We start from the raw sequence: 16,162 nt of genomic DNA on the forward strand, positions 1-16,162 counted from the left end.
TTCATAATAAGAATTTTTTAAATGAATCATATTTTTTACCTTTAATAAATTGCTTTTTTTAAAATGTATATTCTGCAGTGTTCGTTCTGTCCTTTAACTCTAATCCATGTGAAGCTTTTGCCGTGCAGTGTTTACAGGGTCCCGTATGAGTGCTGCAGCATCATTAAGGGTAGATTATCCTTCCTGGTGAGTTTGAAGCAGGGGAGTCCGGATCCACTCAGATCTGGGACTCCACTCCGAGTCTTCCCTCAGACTTTTTTTTTTTTTTTTTTTTTTTTTTTAAAAAAACCACCTCTACTTTGTAGCAGTGAAAAACACACCAGCATTAGGGCAGCAGATGACCCGGCGCAGCAGCGAGGAGGAGCACAACAGTCCTCTCTAACAAATGAAAGGATGGGGGGCATCAGCAGCAGCAGCAGCAGCAGCTGAATTCAGTAAAACTGGATCCGGGGCCGAGGGGGCACAGCAACTTTCTACTCACTCTTGGGAGACTTTTGTTGGATTTATTCCCCGCTCCACTACAACATGCCATTTGCCAAAAGAATAGTGGAACCCCAGTTTCTGTGCAGGTATCAAGTCCCAAACGAGGAGGGTCTGGTTTTTGAGGATCTGGTCTCCATCAGTAATGTGGCTCTGTCTCGGACCTTGCGGCAGCTGTCGGACCTGGCCAAACATGCCTGCTCCATATTCCAGGAGCTGGAAAACGAGCTCACGTCCACCAACCAGCGGGTCAGGGGGCTGCAGGGCAAGATCGGCCACCTTCAGCGGACCTGCTCCGAGCTGGACCCCAAACAGGAGGCAGTGCGTGAGTACTGACCGGCTCCGATTATCCGCGTGTCCCGGAGCCGCCTGCGCGCGGCTCTGGAAGACAGCTGCGCGAGGAGGCACCGTTTCTATTTTCCATCCGTGACGTTTATTTTTAAAAATGACGCAGATCTAATAAAAGTTGTGTTAGTGCCACTATAGTAGCTTGAAACTGCCCCCAAACTTTGACAAAGTGGCTTTAAAGTAATAACTTTATTTTTTTTACATATAATTTTCCCTCAGAGGTTTGTAAGGATTACTGGGAGACCCGTGCTGTCTTCCCACGCCGATGGGTGTGTGACAGTTTGACTGTCCCAACCTCAAACTATCAGCCACTTGAATCCGGCTGTTACTCTGCTATAACTCACCCAAGAAGTGACTTTCTCCTTCAGCACGGGAGTGGGCGGCATTTGCTCTGAGGGTCATCCTGACATAGATAAGAGAGCCACAGATTGAACAATTAGATTAAAACTTGAGAAGGGTCGTGCTGAATTTTAGTAGCTATAACACACTCATTAGGTCTGAGCGCTTGATTCAAAACTCACCACCTTTCTCAGCTCTTTGTGGGTCAATCCACTAAAATATGTTATCAATGTTTAGGGTTTTTTTGTTTTTTGTTTTTTTCCCCAGGGGGGTATTTACGATTAGAGAGGATATGAGAGACAAAGACTGTTTTTACTCGTGGGCCCACTTCACTAAATAAAGACAAGTCGAGACTGCTATTTATTATTTATGAGCACAAACACTGTCTTATGCATGAGTACATGAGTTCAGTTTTTGCTGTTTCATTCTAGTCGAGGTTTTTGGCCTTCCACCAAAGGAAAACCACTTGAACTGTAATAAAACTTTTTTTATTTTTATTTTTTTAAAGTGGAGATTGATTTAACCAAGCATACCATAAGGTTTTCTTCATTAATGTTTAATAAGGTGACGGGTGTGTTTTAACTGCATGTGGACCAGTCGTGCTTACCTGTGCAGTCATCCCTCAAAGGGCTCCTGAAACTTTGTCATTTGTCCCAATGGGAGCAGTGAGACAGTCACCTGTCCTTTCAAGACCATCAAAGTCATGGTGGTCAGCTGTGATGTAGGAGGAAATGTTTGTTTACCTACTTGTCCCTCTGTTGGTGAGTTCAGCAGCAGCACAGACTCATTGCAGTCATTCCTCTCAAGATTATTTAGAATAATACGGCCTTTCGGGGGGTCTCGAGTCCGGATTGAGATGCTCCTCATGTTGGTTCTCGCCCTGTCGCTGTATTGAATTATGTGTGATTGAATTCCTGTAACATTATTATTTTATTGTAACTACATTTTAGACTTTCAAAGACATAAGCGCTGTTTCTCCATCTAACCTCCTCACTACAGTAACCTTTTGGCAAGTGAAAACTCCAGTGAGCATCAGTGTGGGCTGCTATTATTTGTAAAAAGGAAAACTTCTTGCCCTGAGCTGACTTGTTGGCATGTAAAGATTAAACATGTTATTCACACTTGCTCTTCTTCATATGTAAAACTTTGCTAGGCCACCAGTAATCATTCATTACCCTGATAACACAGCATGTGGCCATCGCCTGGCTCCTTTAATCTCCCTTCCCTGAGTGACTCGGGGTGATGTGTTTTGATAAGTGTGTGTGTGTGTGTGTGTGTGTGTTTAAAACTACTCTACTCTCCAGTAAGCACTTAGGGAACCTGTACACCAGTCTTTCTTCTCTCCACGTCCCACAATTATCCATCCCCAGAACACTTTCTGCAGCCTGGACATACCCCAGTGCATTCACCCCCCCCCCCCCCCCCCCCCCCCCCCCACACACACACACACACTTTTTTTTTTTTAAGTTTAGGTTGAGCAAGTCCTTGCATGTTCCCCATGCAGACCCTGCTTCCTGTGGTCTGTGAATGGGTTACTTTGCCTCAAGGTATTTATGTGCAGGATGGATTTTTGCTGACTCCTCTTAAACCCAATTTAAACCTTGAGATGTCTACAGAGATTTCTTTTAATTAGCGACTTTGTGTAGTGTTTTTTTTTCCTTTTTTTTTTTTTTTTTTGTTTTGTTTTGTTAGCTTTTCTCTTGCAGAATTGCTGGTTTGTTCTGTAGGATTCAGTCACAATAACCTGCACATTATCAATATGAGTCTCTTAGTTATGAGTTATCTTGAAGCTGTAAATCAAAGGAAGCTAGAAGAATAATTAGGCCTGAATTATGCTGCTGCGTCAGGTCTTTGCGAGGCCTACATACGTATCTGAAATCCCCTCTGAACCCTACGCGGTAACCTACAACGTAACCTGACGTGCACCCCTCGAGAAATGTAACTACACGTTGGGTCGACACAGCCCGCAAGGCTTGTGATTACCGTGTAGGGTCCAGAGGGGATTTGCAGTTACGTATGGGCGCCCCACAAAGACCCGACACAGAAGGATAATTCAGGCCTTAGTGGATGATTTCAAGTGATGGCAGTGATAGCTTTCTTAATCCCCTCTTGATTCAAGCAGCTTGCATTCAGATTTTAAACAAAGGTCATGCAGTGTTGTTGCAAGTAACATTACAGGATGAAACTGTACTAAATCTCGCCACATGTTGCCGTACAATAGATTTTGCATGCCGTGTTTCTAGCTACCCCCCCCCCCCCCCCCCCCCTTTCCCTAGGAAAACCTAATTGGTCTTAATTATGCTTTTCATATTAATGTGTCAGGGGTAGCTGTAAACAGCAGTACCCTCCCTTATCTGAATGACAATTGGTGTAAATGGAGCACAGATAGCTGGGTGGGGGTGGGGGTGGGGGTGGCGGCTTTTATGATGTGGCTGTGACTTGACCACAGGATGACTGCTGGAGGAGGAGGAGGACACAGCTGCAGATTCATGCACCAATATAGAATGGTGCTGGATCAGATGTTGACCTGTTGGTGAGGTGTCACCCTGCCGTGCCATGTTAGCAGCCTGCTGCTTTAATATTGCAGCTCGCTGTGGTAATATTTGCATGCAGGCATGTTTTTAAATCCAGGCTGAGATGCTGACACATTTGGGTCAAACGACTCCTTTTTTTTTTTTTTTTTTTTTTTGCCGTGCGTCTCTTTCACTTTTACTTCATCTCATGTCGACCCTTTGATTCTGTATCAGCTACACCAGCTGTATAGATAGCGTGCCATACTTTGCACTTTAGGAAATCTGTCTCTAAACGCTTGAAACAATGCTTCGCATGGCTCTTTAAACAATGCAAGAATTCCTTAAAAACAGACACTTGAAAAAAGTTAAAGCTGCTGTTTCTTTTTGGCATGCTTTCTTTCACACACACAAGCACACGAGGCGCCTGGCACATATCCTTCAGCCCTGTGTTTGGACAGCTCTCCTGTGACACCCCATCAGTGTCTGAGCTCAACTACCATCGGGGCTCCTCCGAGCAGGAGGACTCAGCCGGGTTTTAAGTTACACTGGCGCAGTACAGAGGGGGAGCTGTAATACTTGTGGCGGCAAGTGGCCCTCTGGCTTTTCTGGTCCAAGAGCACATGGCTGGCAGTTCACCGCATTCTTTGTACAGACCGCGCCAGAGACTGCCTTGCAATACCAGAATAAAGAAGGAACAGAGCAGAGTCAGCCACACGGAGCAAAACTGAGCAAAACCCCGGCACGAGATCTGAACTCACTAAATCCACTCAAATACCTTCGTATTGCAAACTGTGTGCAGAGTTTTAACCAATAATCTTGTGACTCCGGATGAAAGTGATAAGACTTGTTACTGGTTGTAGTATTACATCATAAACCTTCAGCAAAACCGTAAAACGCTGACGAAAGGCTTCACAGAAGTGATGCCGAAAGAAAGCTGGCTTTATTTCATGTTGGGTCATAATCTCTATAAACAGATATCGGCATACGAATATAGAGAATCTGTAAGGAAGGTTTCACATTTTTGCTACTGGAAGCTGTCTGGTTTTAATTTGTAGCTTTGACTGCGTGCAAGTAAACGGTTTTTGTTAAGAGAAAAAGAGAGACTGCATGACTTCTGCCAAGCTGTTAAATCTGGCTGCTGCGACAGTCATGGGGGGGGGGGCTTGAGTAAAATTTAATGATGCATTTGATTTGTGAAGAGCAATCCACCCATTATAACGCTAATTGCTAATTGCGCACAGACCAAATAGTGGAGCTGCGTATGTGCTCCTCTGCACACAGTCATGGAAACCCCTGCCATGAAGCTCCCCGTGCACAGTTTTTGTGCTGATGTTAATGTCAGAGGAAGTTTGGAAAGCTGCAGTTATTGAATGAGCAGAGAGCGCGTGACTTTTGGTGATCATGGAATATTTAGGAGGGAAGAAATTTCTCGAGCTGACTTGTAGCAATGGTGGCACCCTTTTGCAGAACACTTCAGAACGACCTATTCTTTCACAAATGCTTGTAAACGCACGCTGCATGGCTAGGTGCTTGATTTTACACACCTGCGGGGTGCATAAATGGGACTGAAAACATCTGAATTTAAAGATTATGAAGTGTGACCCAATACTTTTGTTGATATAGTCTATATACCAGCAAGAAAGCAGCAAACCACAGTTGACCTCGCTCACGTAGTTACCGGACATATCGAGAAATACAATAGTGGAATAAGGATATTTTTATTTGTGTAAAAGCAGGAAACACACGCCTAAAAAGATGCATTAGCTAACAGTTAAGATTTTAGCTTTGGTCTTTAAAAAAAAGGTTGGCACTTTGGACTGGCAGGAGATCAACTTAGGCCCCACAGCCTCCTGGACTTTTAAAAACCCTGATTATCATCTAGTGAGTTAACTAGACTGGATATCTGCTGGGTATAATGCTTAAAAATGTTCCCGCTGCCCTGGGCATAGTTATTAGAATAATGTAGTAAAAGAGTTTGCAATTCAAAGATCAGCCAGAATCAACATCTTATCTTAAAGATAAGCACACTGCATGCATACAGCTGCTGGAAGTGTGCACAATTTACAGTTATTACATTTGTAACTGTCAAAGAAGTCATCAAACATGTTTGAAATGAAACAAATCAGGTCATGCAGTATTTTCCTTACACACACACACACACACACACACACACACACACACACACACACACACACACACACACTGCACGTTATATAACATTTAAGACAGGAGCAGTTCCTCACTTTCAGAGGTGCTTTAAGCTTTCCTCTGTGCCATTTCTCCTCCTCCTTAAATTACCCGTGACGGACGTCTGAGCACTGCGTATTTAAGCTCTGCACTTTCCATCCTTCCCGTCTCTGGAGTTCACTGCGGTCTTCCCGTTCAGCACAGTGGCACTCGTGCGGCTCTGCGAGCCTCGGTGGCCTGTAATAGAATTTCTGTGGATGGCTGTAGCATGTCCCCTCGCTGCTTTAAACTCCACTGAAGCAGCTCAGACCGATAACCCACATTATCCCGCTGACAGTCCTTCCCTTATGCATTTAATTGATCCAGTCGAGCCATTACCGCGACTGATTTACTAAGTGAGGCAGCACTTACGAGTCCATCCAAAGTCAATATTTGTCAATGTTGGAATTCGGCACAGAGCTTCAGATAACAGGAAGGAAAATGTTTTGTCAGTGAGGGAAATCAGATTTTATCGGTAGTGTCCTCTAATGTGATTCAGTTTTTATTTGTCAAGTAACTGAGATTAGTTTATGTAGTGGAACGGAGAGGCAGAGAGACACAGAAAGGAAATACATCACTGCTTTTCAGCTCTGCCTCTCTTTTCCCTTTCATTATCAGAATGCATATTTCTGCAGGTCCAGACAACCTGCCATTGATACAGCACCTGTGCTAATTATAGAGCAGATTTCAAAGACTTTGCTCACTCATTGCTGGAACCCCCCCCCCCCCGTCCCTTCCCAGACAGACACCGAGAAGGCCGAGACAGCCTTGATGCTGAGGCTTGTTGTTTTCGTTCAGCTGTCATATAGCTGATGTCATTTCTTTCTACTTCTTTGCGGATTATGTTCAGCTCTATGACTTTGCATTTTTATTATGGAGCTATGAGAAAAAAGGGATCAAGCTAAGGACAAACTGGCCCTTTGATTTTGTGTTCTATTTTAAAAGTTGAGTCTTTGTACCAAACTGAACTGAAGGCTTCCCATTCACAAGGCCTCATTAACCATGCGTGCGTCTCAGCACCTCAGCCCCCGGTGGATTGCCTGGCCTGCGACTGAAGTGGTTCTGTCAAGTCAACCATTCCCAAAAAGCCAGTGACCAGGAAACCACAGCGCTCGCTTGCACTTCTGAGACCTTGCACCCCACACATGCTCCCTAAATTGGTCTGGATAGCTGGTGTCATTAGGGGAGATGGGGGGTGGGGGTGGGGGTGGGGTCTGGAGGCTGTGTTTGTTTATGAAAGGGGGGTGTCTTGTTAAAATTAAGGTTAAGGCTTTTCATTACTTTGCTTGAGGGAAATGTGTGAGTTATTACACTTTACATTCCTGTGGTGGGACCCACCATGAGTGCAAGTGCTCCTGAGGCAGTCTCCCAAAATCCCTCTCCGGGTCTTTTGTATATTTTCAGGTGAATAGGCTAACATTCATGGAAAAAAACGTGTCAAAATTCCCATCAGGTTGCTCCAGAGAAAGTGAGGCGTTAGTTTGTTGTTGGTGAAAGGTGATTGTTTTCTCTACAGCAGAAATCAGGGATGATGATAACACATCTCCCTGCCCTGAGGTGCATGCGAGCGTCTCAACCACACAGACGGTTAATGAATAAAGTTCTCCAATTCACTGCCTGCGCTGAGGTAAAGGTGGGGGGCAAAGCCATCCACCGCCTGACCTTAAAAGCCCGCCGACCTCCCAACCCCCTCCAATCACAGCCCATCAAAACACAAAAGAGCAAACACAGTCGCCTCCATCTTGCTTATCACTCACCCTCTAAAGACTTGACCAGCCAATTAAAGTGGATTTACCGTTTGACATGAGGCTGAATGGCCACGGGTCAGCGGGCCGACAAAACCCAGTCCAGGGCTGGGTCTAATTAAACTGTCAAATCAATAAAGTAAACAAAGTCTTTCGTCCTGGTTGCTCCTCATGGTTGTTTTTTGCCTTTTACTTCCTCCTGGTCCTGTAAGTTGACTCAGATTTAAATCACCCATTAGGCTGCAGTACAGTGCCAGTTGTTTTATTGCTAACTTTTTTTATTGGCTTCTGATTATGAAATTTCATTCATTTTCTTTGTGAAGTAACTGCTTTATCTTTTGTTATAAATTAACCTGCGACTCCAATCTCCTAACGTGGAGTCACCGAAACATGGGCGTCATCTCTCAGCATATCGCGGCAGCGGGTGCATCCAGGAGCGTCACCCAGAGACAGACACGTCTGGAAAAACTGGAACATTTCTTCTATGCAAAGCTTCTTCCACAGCATCTGCACAAAAGTCTACCTGAACCCACGCGCAGCTGTTTCTCAGTACTGGAACTGAAACTACAGCCTTTTCTCCTAAGATCAAATAAATACGCGTCTGGCTGCAGGTTAAACTAAGTTTACTGCAGCGTGCATTTTACGGCGCCACACCGCATTCTTTTCCGTGGCAACCTGGAGAAATATTGACAGCTCGCAGGGCTATAAAGCCATTGTCGGCTGGTCTTTGTCTCACCAGGAGCCTTTCAGGGCACCTGTGTTGGTTTCCTCCTAATTCAGACTGTCTTTAAAAGACATTATATCCCACCCCCAAGAGCACCACCACCACAAAGACAGATTTAAATATTATGCAATGGAATTACTCATAAGAGGCATCTTTGGATCTTGGCAGGAAAAAAAAAAAGATAAAAAGTCATATGAAATTCTTCTGAACTCCCCTGTTCTTAGACTATTTGAATAGCCAACTTGCTATCTGGTGAGAGACATTAGTAGGAAGTAAGAGATAAAGGATCTTAGACGCTGATGGTGAGTCATAGCTGTTAAAAAAAAAAAAAAAAAAAAGGGCTTTAAATTAAGTGAATCTTCTACCAACACAAAGTTATGTGTTGCAGTAAATCTTAGTATATCAGTGATCCATGCCTGCAGCTTTAAATAAACTCTCATGCACTGTTAGTAAAGCTGGAAAAGGCTGCAGACATGTAAGCTGAAACTGACCGAGTGGCTTTCTAACAGGCGGGAAACACGTGTGATTGTCCCGCCATGCAGGTGTTTAGACTGGGCTTCGACTGGAATGTGAACTTCACTCACCCCGCCTCACTATGCAAGCACATGGATCAGGCAGGTTGACTCTTTTAAAACATGAAAGAGCCTTTTTCATCAATCACCGTACCATCACCGGAGGGATGCTAAAGCAGGAGGCACCTGTGTCATCTGTGTGTAAACGTCAGGCTCGTCCCTTTAGGCCTGTTTTATCTGCTTCGTTTGTCTTTAGAAGGAGAATTTGTGACGTTGAGGGTTTTATTTTTCTTTCTCTGTTCAGTAATCGTCTCCTAAAGCAGATCTTAGCAACCAGGAGCAGCGGGCCTGTTAAACTTTGGATGTCTCATGTCTTTTCATGCCAGTGCTACAGCATTGTTTGGCCTGTCTGTGCCGACGGCTGTGAAATTAAAATTATATGATGCTCTTATAAAGTGATGCAGGTGCATAAAGGCAAAAACTGGTAAGTGATTAGAGACTTTGTCATCTAGAATCAGTGGCTTTTCATACTGACTTAGTGAGTAGGTGGTGGCGTTTCAAGTTAAAATACTATTCCTCAGAGATGACCTCTGACCCCAAACCGCTGTCATGGTTGCAGTGCAAGATTAGGCTTTGCATGTTTCTCTTGTTTGTGCAGTAGCAGCTAATCTTACACACACCACACAGGCCTTACCGGTCTGACTCCTGGAAGAAAGTATTCTTATTGTGATTTTGTTCTTTATTGCTAACTTCTTACATCTCACCAGGTGCAGGTGAGCACCGAGCAAAAAAGTGAGTCGTCTGTGTGTGTGTGTGTGTGTGTGTGCAGTGGCACAGTTTGTGAGCCACATAAGAGAAAAAACATTAAGTGATCTCTTGTTGCCTGTGACGTTCTCTCTCTGTGATCATTTATATTATTTTATCAGTTTTCAGTCCACCAAGGCCTAATACTGTGTGTGTGTGTGTGTGTGTGTGTGTGTGTGTGTGTGTGTGTGTGTGTGTGTGTGTGTGTGTGTGTGTGTGTGTGTGTGTTTTCTGTAGCATTGTTTACCGTCTCTGCCGGTCAGCCTGCCGTCCATCTCACTCACAGCCGTGATAATCATACTTTGTTTCATCTCGTTCTTGCAAACTTAGCAAATTTGTTGCAAAATTTTAAAACATTTTTCAAGTAGACAACCAGCAAAAAATCTGCAGTCGCTCAGAGAGAGTTTGTGCACTGCGTGGGAGACACTGTGTCGCTTTTAGCTTTCTCTCTGAGCGATCTAAGCATAACTATTATGTTTAACTAGTGTGCACAATTTTGTCAGCGGTTTTAGCCAGAGCCAAAAGAAAATCATCAGCGTTGGGTTTAATCTGTTTAAGTATGACAGCTGTTTTTAATCCACCTAATGGTCAAAAATAAGAAGAAAATACATCGACTCCTTTCAAATAAGGTAGTGACTCATCGCAGATTGCGGTTATCGTCTTGTCAAAGACCCGTTCTGAATGAATCATGCAAAGATACTGTACTACAGTCCGATACAGAAAATATGAAGCTGGAAACAAGCTTCACTTTAGATGCTGCTACCATAAAAGGAGGAGGTACTATTAACAAGGCCTCAGCCAGAAAAAAATCGTCTGTCTTGTTCATAGCATGTGATTATTTGATCTCATAAACCTCCCTCGGCTCTTTTCATTTGACTTCTGCCATTGCAGACTCAAACTCTCTCTCCGTGGTCTTATCTGCCTCCTGCTGTGTTTGGACCCTCCTCTGGGCTTTTTCCTGTCACACTGATTTGCACTTTTAGTGATTCAAGGCATCCTGTGAGAGGCTGGTGGAGTGTTTTTGAGCATACTGACCTGGATACAGAGGTTTTGTTGGTCTGCCTCTTGATGCTTCACACCTCTTCTTTCTGGAGTCTTCTGAGGATTATTTCTGTTTTAGGAAAGACATGAAAAACTGGGAGTTTCCGTTTGTTTACAGTGAAGATTTCATGTCAGATGAGTAGAGTTTTAATGCCTCAGATAACACTGGACAGGTCAGGATGACTCTTCACCAACCGGCTCATCGTGCCGTGAAGCACACAAATTCACTTTAGCTTTTGTTCCCCCCTTCTCCTTCTTACCCTCCTTGTCTGGGACATTTCCTCGCCATCCCGATTAATCTTTTATTCTCGCCAGTAATTTCTGTGCCTGTCCACTCCCTCAGGCTCTTTTTATACTTTGTTCTCCCCTTCTGACTGTAATCTTCCTTTGAGCTCTCTCTATCACTCTCCCTCTTCTCCGTATCCCAGTTTCTTTTTTTGGGATTCAGCCAGTCCTGCTCCCAGCAGCCCCACTGGGAAGAGACCATCCTGCTATAGCAGCAAAAAAAAAAAAAGAAAGAAAAAAAAGTGGTGCCATAAAAATGGATGGCCTGCTCTCCATTATGCTCTGCTTTTCAGTTCTCTGAATTAAACATTTACTCACCACCAATCAACCCTGAAAACTGATGCTTTGTACTCCCGATAAATCTGTTTGGTTTAATAATTAATGCCGTTTTTCAGCACTGATGCATAAATCACACCACAGTGAGTTTTTGTAAACGAGAGGCTAAACGATAGTTGACTGCAGACCTTCACTGAAGTCAAATGAGTCATCAAATGTCCCGAGACTCAGACTAAAAGAGAAACAGAATTCATTAGAATTCCAAGTAAATCCTTTGAGCTTTATTGTGACCACTGTTGCTGATCTCATGACACATCAAACTCCCACAGATCCACTTCTTACCATTAGATATTTAAATTCGAGAAAATGGAAAATTCTAGCTAACCGTGCATCGGCCTGACATGTTTCCAAGAAATGGATCCTCATCCTGAAAAAAAAATTCCTGGTTACCAGTCTGAAGTGCTCACCGGGGAGTTCAGACTTAGGGGGAACTTCCACTGATATCTGAGCTCTGAAAACATGTAGTGAATGAAATGCTGTACTGTTGTTTCTCAGGTAAATCCATAGACTCCACCTGTTTAGATTCTCACACACCCTGGCATTATGTCTCTCCAGGGCTGTGTGGAGCTGTGTTGCTGTCAACCAGCAGAGTAAGTTTACCATAACAAACTACAACCGTGTTTACTGTACACACAAGAAGCCACCAAATGGCACAGTTCATCAGCAGTTAAGTGGAGGGATAACACCCAAGTGTTCAGCACTCTGGGAAGTGGAGATTGGTGGAATAAAGTGAAATTAAATTTGAGACAAACACAGATTTATAACCTCCGTCAATGCTGCTGTAGGGCTGCTGTGACTTTTTTTTCACTTTCCATCTTGTTAACTGTTCACACCACCCATTGCAGAGGAGCTTGCAAGAGTAATATAGCAATATTTGGCAGCATGGCTCTGAGACCTCCCTGCCCTTTCACACATATCTGCATTTGTAGAAGGTGGGGAGAGCAGCAGCAAGAGGACACAGCAGGCATCAGTGGCAAATGACACTGATTAAAGCGTAATTTACACTCTGGCAAGTGTGTTCATTTCCATTTTCACCCACCCCAAATGCGCTCCCATGCCGTCCTCCAAAATCCTTTCTGCATGTTGCTGGATGTGGATGACCTGCGCGATGGTCAAATGCTGACTGGTCAATGAGTCGGGTCGGAATGGAGAAGGGAGCGACTGGAGTTCACCAGGAAGGGGAGAAGTGCAAAAAATTCAAAGATCACAAATACAGCATGAAAAGTTTCACACTCAGGTTTCACTTCAGCTCTTTGTATGTTATAACTTCGCTCTTCTCTGCGGCTGGCTGATGGACAAAAAACAGCACATGTTAAAGTAGCCCATGTATCACGTTTTTGGCTCTACATCCATCTGACAGCAAACACTCTTTGCAGGTAGACGAACAATCCGTCACTGCCCGTGGTCTTCCCGTACCCCTGCCGTACCCCTGCTTGAGCATAAAGTAAACGTTAGTCAGACACAGCATGAAAAGAAAGATTAACTGTACGCCGTAACTTGACATGCGCTTCCTATCTAAGTGCATGTTGCACCGACTGACCTGTCCAGTACCATCGTTACCTCCTGTGCATTTCTGCCTGCTTCTTCTGGTGTGGACATGCTCGCCATGACTTGGGCTACTTGCGAGGCTATTTTTTGTTTCTATGTCCTGGGCAGGTTGCTGGTCCATCACAGAGCTAACACACAGAGACAGACCATTCACACTCAGATTCACGCCTACAGCCAATTTAGAATCACCAGTTAACCTAAGAAGCAGTCTTTGGACTGTGGGAGGAAGCTGGAGGACCCAGAGAGAACCCAGACAGGCAGGGTTTTCACACAGAGCCATTCAGGCAGTGGATTTCAAACCCAGGATCTCCTTGCTGGTAGGCAACAGTGCTAATCCCTGCATCCCTGGATGGATGGATGGATGGATGAACTGGACTTTTGAAATAATATTTGTTGTTCCTCGCCTGACTCCTTGAATTCAAAGTGTTTCCAAACACTTTGAATTGGTTTTACCTTTCTTCTTGGCCAAAGTCTCTCTTTCTTGGTTTTCATCTTGGCTCAAGTTGAAACAAACCTGCTGCAGCGACTCAGGATAGTGAGAGGGGACGACGAGGGAGAGCGCTGGATTTATAACACAAGGCAAAAGGAGAGCACAGTTGAGAAATGTAACACAGTGCAACAGTTATTTTCTCTCTACTTTTGACTGTTTAAAGCCAAAACTGTATTGAGTAGAAATTTTGACTCGTTGCACAGCCTTGCTATGGAGGGCTGATCATACTGTGGGGGCTGACTTTTAAAGCACTGTGATAAATGGAATCTGAGTATGGGAAGCAAAGAAAACTGCCTGGAAAGCCTGTTCTCCTTGGTTAATTTGGTTAAGTATGAGTGCTGTGGTCAACAGTGAAAAACAGTAAAGCAGCAGAGAAATTGAATGCAGCCAAAAAGATGGAGGAGGCAGGATTTCCATCCCCCTTTGATGCCCCCCTCCCCTTTAAGGTGTGTGTCACAGTGATGCCAGGGGTCATCACAGCTGGACAGGAGTTCAGGTTTGTTTTCATATGCAACACGACCCCGTGGCTTCGTTTTATGATTCAGCTGCTACCTTATAAAAGTATTGGAAGAGAAATTTGTGATTGTCTGAAACAAGATTTACAGTTTCAGTCACTACAGTTGTGGTTTTGACTTGTTTTCACTCTCGGTCCCAGGAGGAAAGGTTCCTGGAAATAACTATTTATGGGGAGTCTTTTATGGGAAATGCGAGGGCTGTGTTGACCACTGTTGCATCACAGGACTAATAAAGGGGTCGGCCTGCTGAGGATTGTTCACATCACTTTATCTCAAGAGATTCTTCCCTCCCTCAGGGGTGTATCTGATAGTGGTGACGTGGTAGTAGGATGTGATGCACCACAAAGTGCCTAAAGGTGCAGCTCTGCTGAAGCCCCGTCTGCTGGCTGTCAGCCCAGAGCTTAAAACACTGCAGAAGGTGTCTTTCATTAGAAGCGCCGACTTTCATTTTGGCTCTGTGCTCCTTCAGGAATACTACTAAACTCTATCCAGACATGAGGGTTTGTTTGTGTGTTTTAGTGTGTGTAACATTTTCCTTTTACTTTCTGGGAAAAACTGAGATAGCTTAGAAATTCATTCCAACTCCCTCACATTTTTGCTTGAACAAACATCTCCAAATAGTTGGTTTTTTTTTTTTTTTTTTTTTTACAAGATTAATTTGAAACTTTTTATAGTAAAAAATTATGAGTCCTGCCTTCAACCAGAGGTGGTGCTGAGGTTAAACCCAGCATGTCTGAGGGCTGACTTAAAGTGTCATTGGTGGTTTTATTGCTACCTCACAGAAAATTTAATCAAGTAGTCAAATGTAGAAGTAGACCACAGAAATTATGTGTATCTGTGCCACATAATAAAGACATCTGCATCTGCTCTCAGTCGTATAAATACTATAGAGGGAGATTATTGGGGCTGCTGGGTACTTTTATTTTTTTTGGAATATTGGAATAGGCAAATTACCCAAACTTATCTGTGTGAGAGGTTTGTCCTGCTATCCAAACACTACAAATTTGACTAGATATCCCTTGAAAGCGGCCCGGGATTCATTTGCATTTAAACTCTGCCTCATGTGTGTTCAGATATGTCCAAATGCAGCTTAATTTTAATGTCCAAATGTTTCCTCGGTGTTTTCTGCACGAAGCCACAGCTGTATTGAGAGCTGAAGGCTGTGTAATATGATCACACGCCATGTTGGTGGTGTTGGTGTCTTTTGAGAGCATTTTTAGTTGGATTATCTGAGAAATAATAAGGTTTGCTGAGAAGTTAATTGTACTAAGAGCCTGCCCAAGAAGTCAGTTTGAGAGATATTACTGGAATCTTATTTAACATGTGTTACCAGGTGTCTAAATGGTAACTGTACTGATACTTATGCAGCACTTTTTAGTTTTTACTGACCACTCAAAGTGCTTTTACGCTGCAAGTTACATCGCTTTATCCTTTAAACACTTTCTACCTATCCTAACACTACCCAGCATGCCAGGGACAACATAGGTTTCAGTGTCATCCACAGCCAACCCCATATCTGTACCTTTCTGGTAGTCTTATCAGAAAGTTTTGTCCTTCACACTACAAATATGGTCACTTCTGACTTTAAAAAAACTACCACGGCAGTGCCCCCTTGAAAATGGTAGGCCACAAAAAAATGGGTGACTACATGGTGGCTGTGTCTGTCTTTTATATACAGTCCATGTTCTGAGCTTGAAAAAGACCCGCTCCCCAGAGTCCCCACCTGCCAGTACATGGGCCTAAAGTGGAAACGTGTCAGCTGATCCTGCTAGAAAAGATAAGCACACACATGCACAGCAACATGTCTGGCTGGGATACAGACATAAAAGCACTTGTGCAAATGAAATGGAAAGCAGGCCTTGAATGGCTGCCTCGCTGAAGCAGGCCGGCGTTGAGGCAAAAGTCTACCCTTTCAGATCTCTTTGTGCCGGCGAGCTGCGTGCCAGCTGGCCGGCTGCTGGGAAGTTTTGTGTGACTCATTACCTCTCTATTGAGGGGCACAAAGACGGGGCGCACTTGCCCATCAGAGCTCGGAGTCTCCCGGCCTCCAGTTTTCACCTTATCGTGAGGTCAAGGTCACGGCTCCCATGCTGAGATGACGCCTGGCAGCTTCATCACCCAGCAGCCAATCTGCGACTGCGGTCTCGGTCACGGGATCTGTTTGAATGAGGCTGTCAGTGGGACGTCCTTCCATTCACTTAACGTCTGGGTTGTTACCTTGGCAGCACTTTGTCTAAGAGAAGAAATGTCTCAGTT

At 44.2% G+C, this 16,162-nt stretch overlaps 1 protein-coding gene across 1 annotated transcript in view; it reads left to right on the forward strand.

Moving 5' to 3' along the window:
* Positions 1 to 344: 344 nt before the first annotated feature.
* nhsa (Nance-Horan syndrome a (congenital cataracts and dental anomalies)) overlaps positions 345 to 16,162 on the forward strand; it is a 74,629-nt gene continuing 58,811 nt past the window's right edge. The window contains exon 1 of the mRNA XM_030727806.1: positions 345 to 805. Coding sequence (XP_030583666.1) covers positions 526 to 805 — 280 coding nt within the window. The 5' untranslated portion in view covers positions 345 to 525. The remainder of the gene's footprint in view (positions 806 to 16,162) is intronic.

Source organism: Archocentrus centrarchus, chromosome 4 (assembly GCF_007364275.1).
Source record: "Archocentrus centrarchus isolate MPI-CPG fArcCen1 chromosome 4, fArcCen1, whole genome shotgun sequence".
NCBI classification, from domain to species: domain Eukaryota; kingdom Metazoa; phylum Chordata; class Actinopteri; order Cichliformes; family Cichlidae; genus Archocentrus; species Archocentrus centrarchus.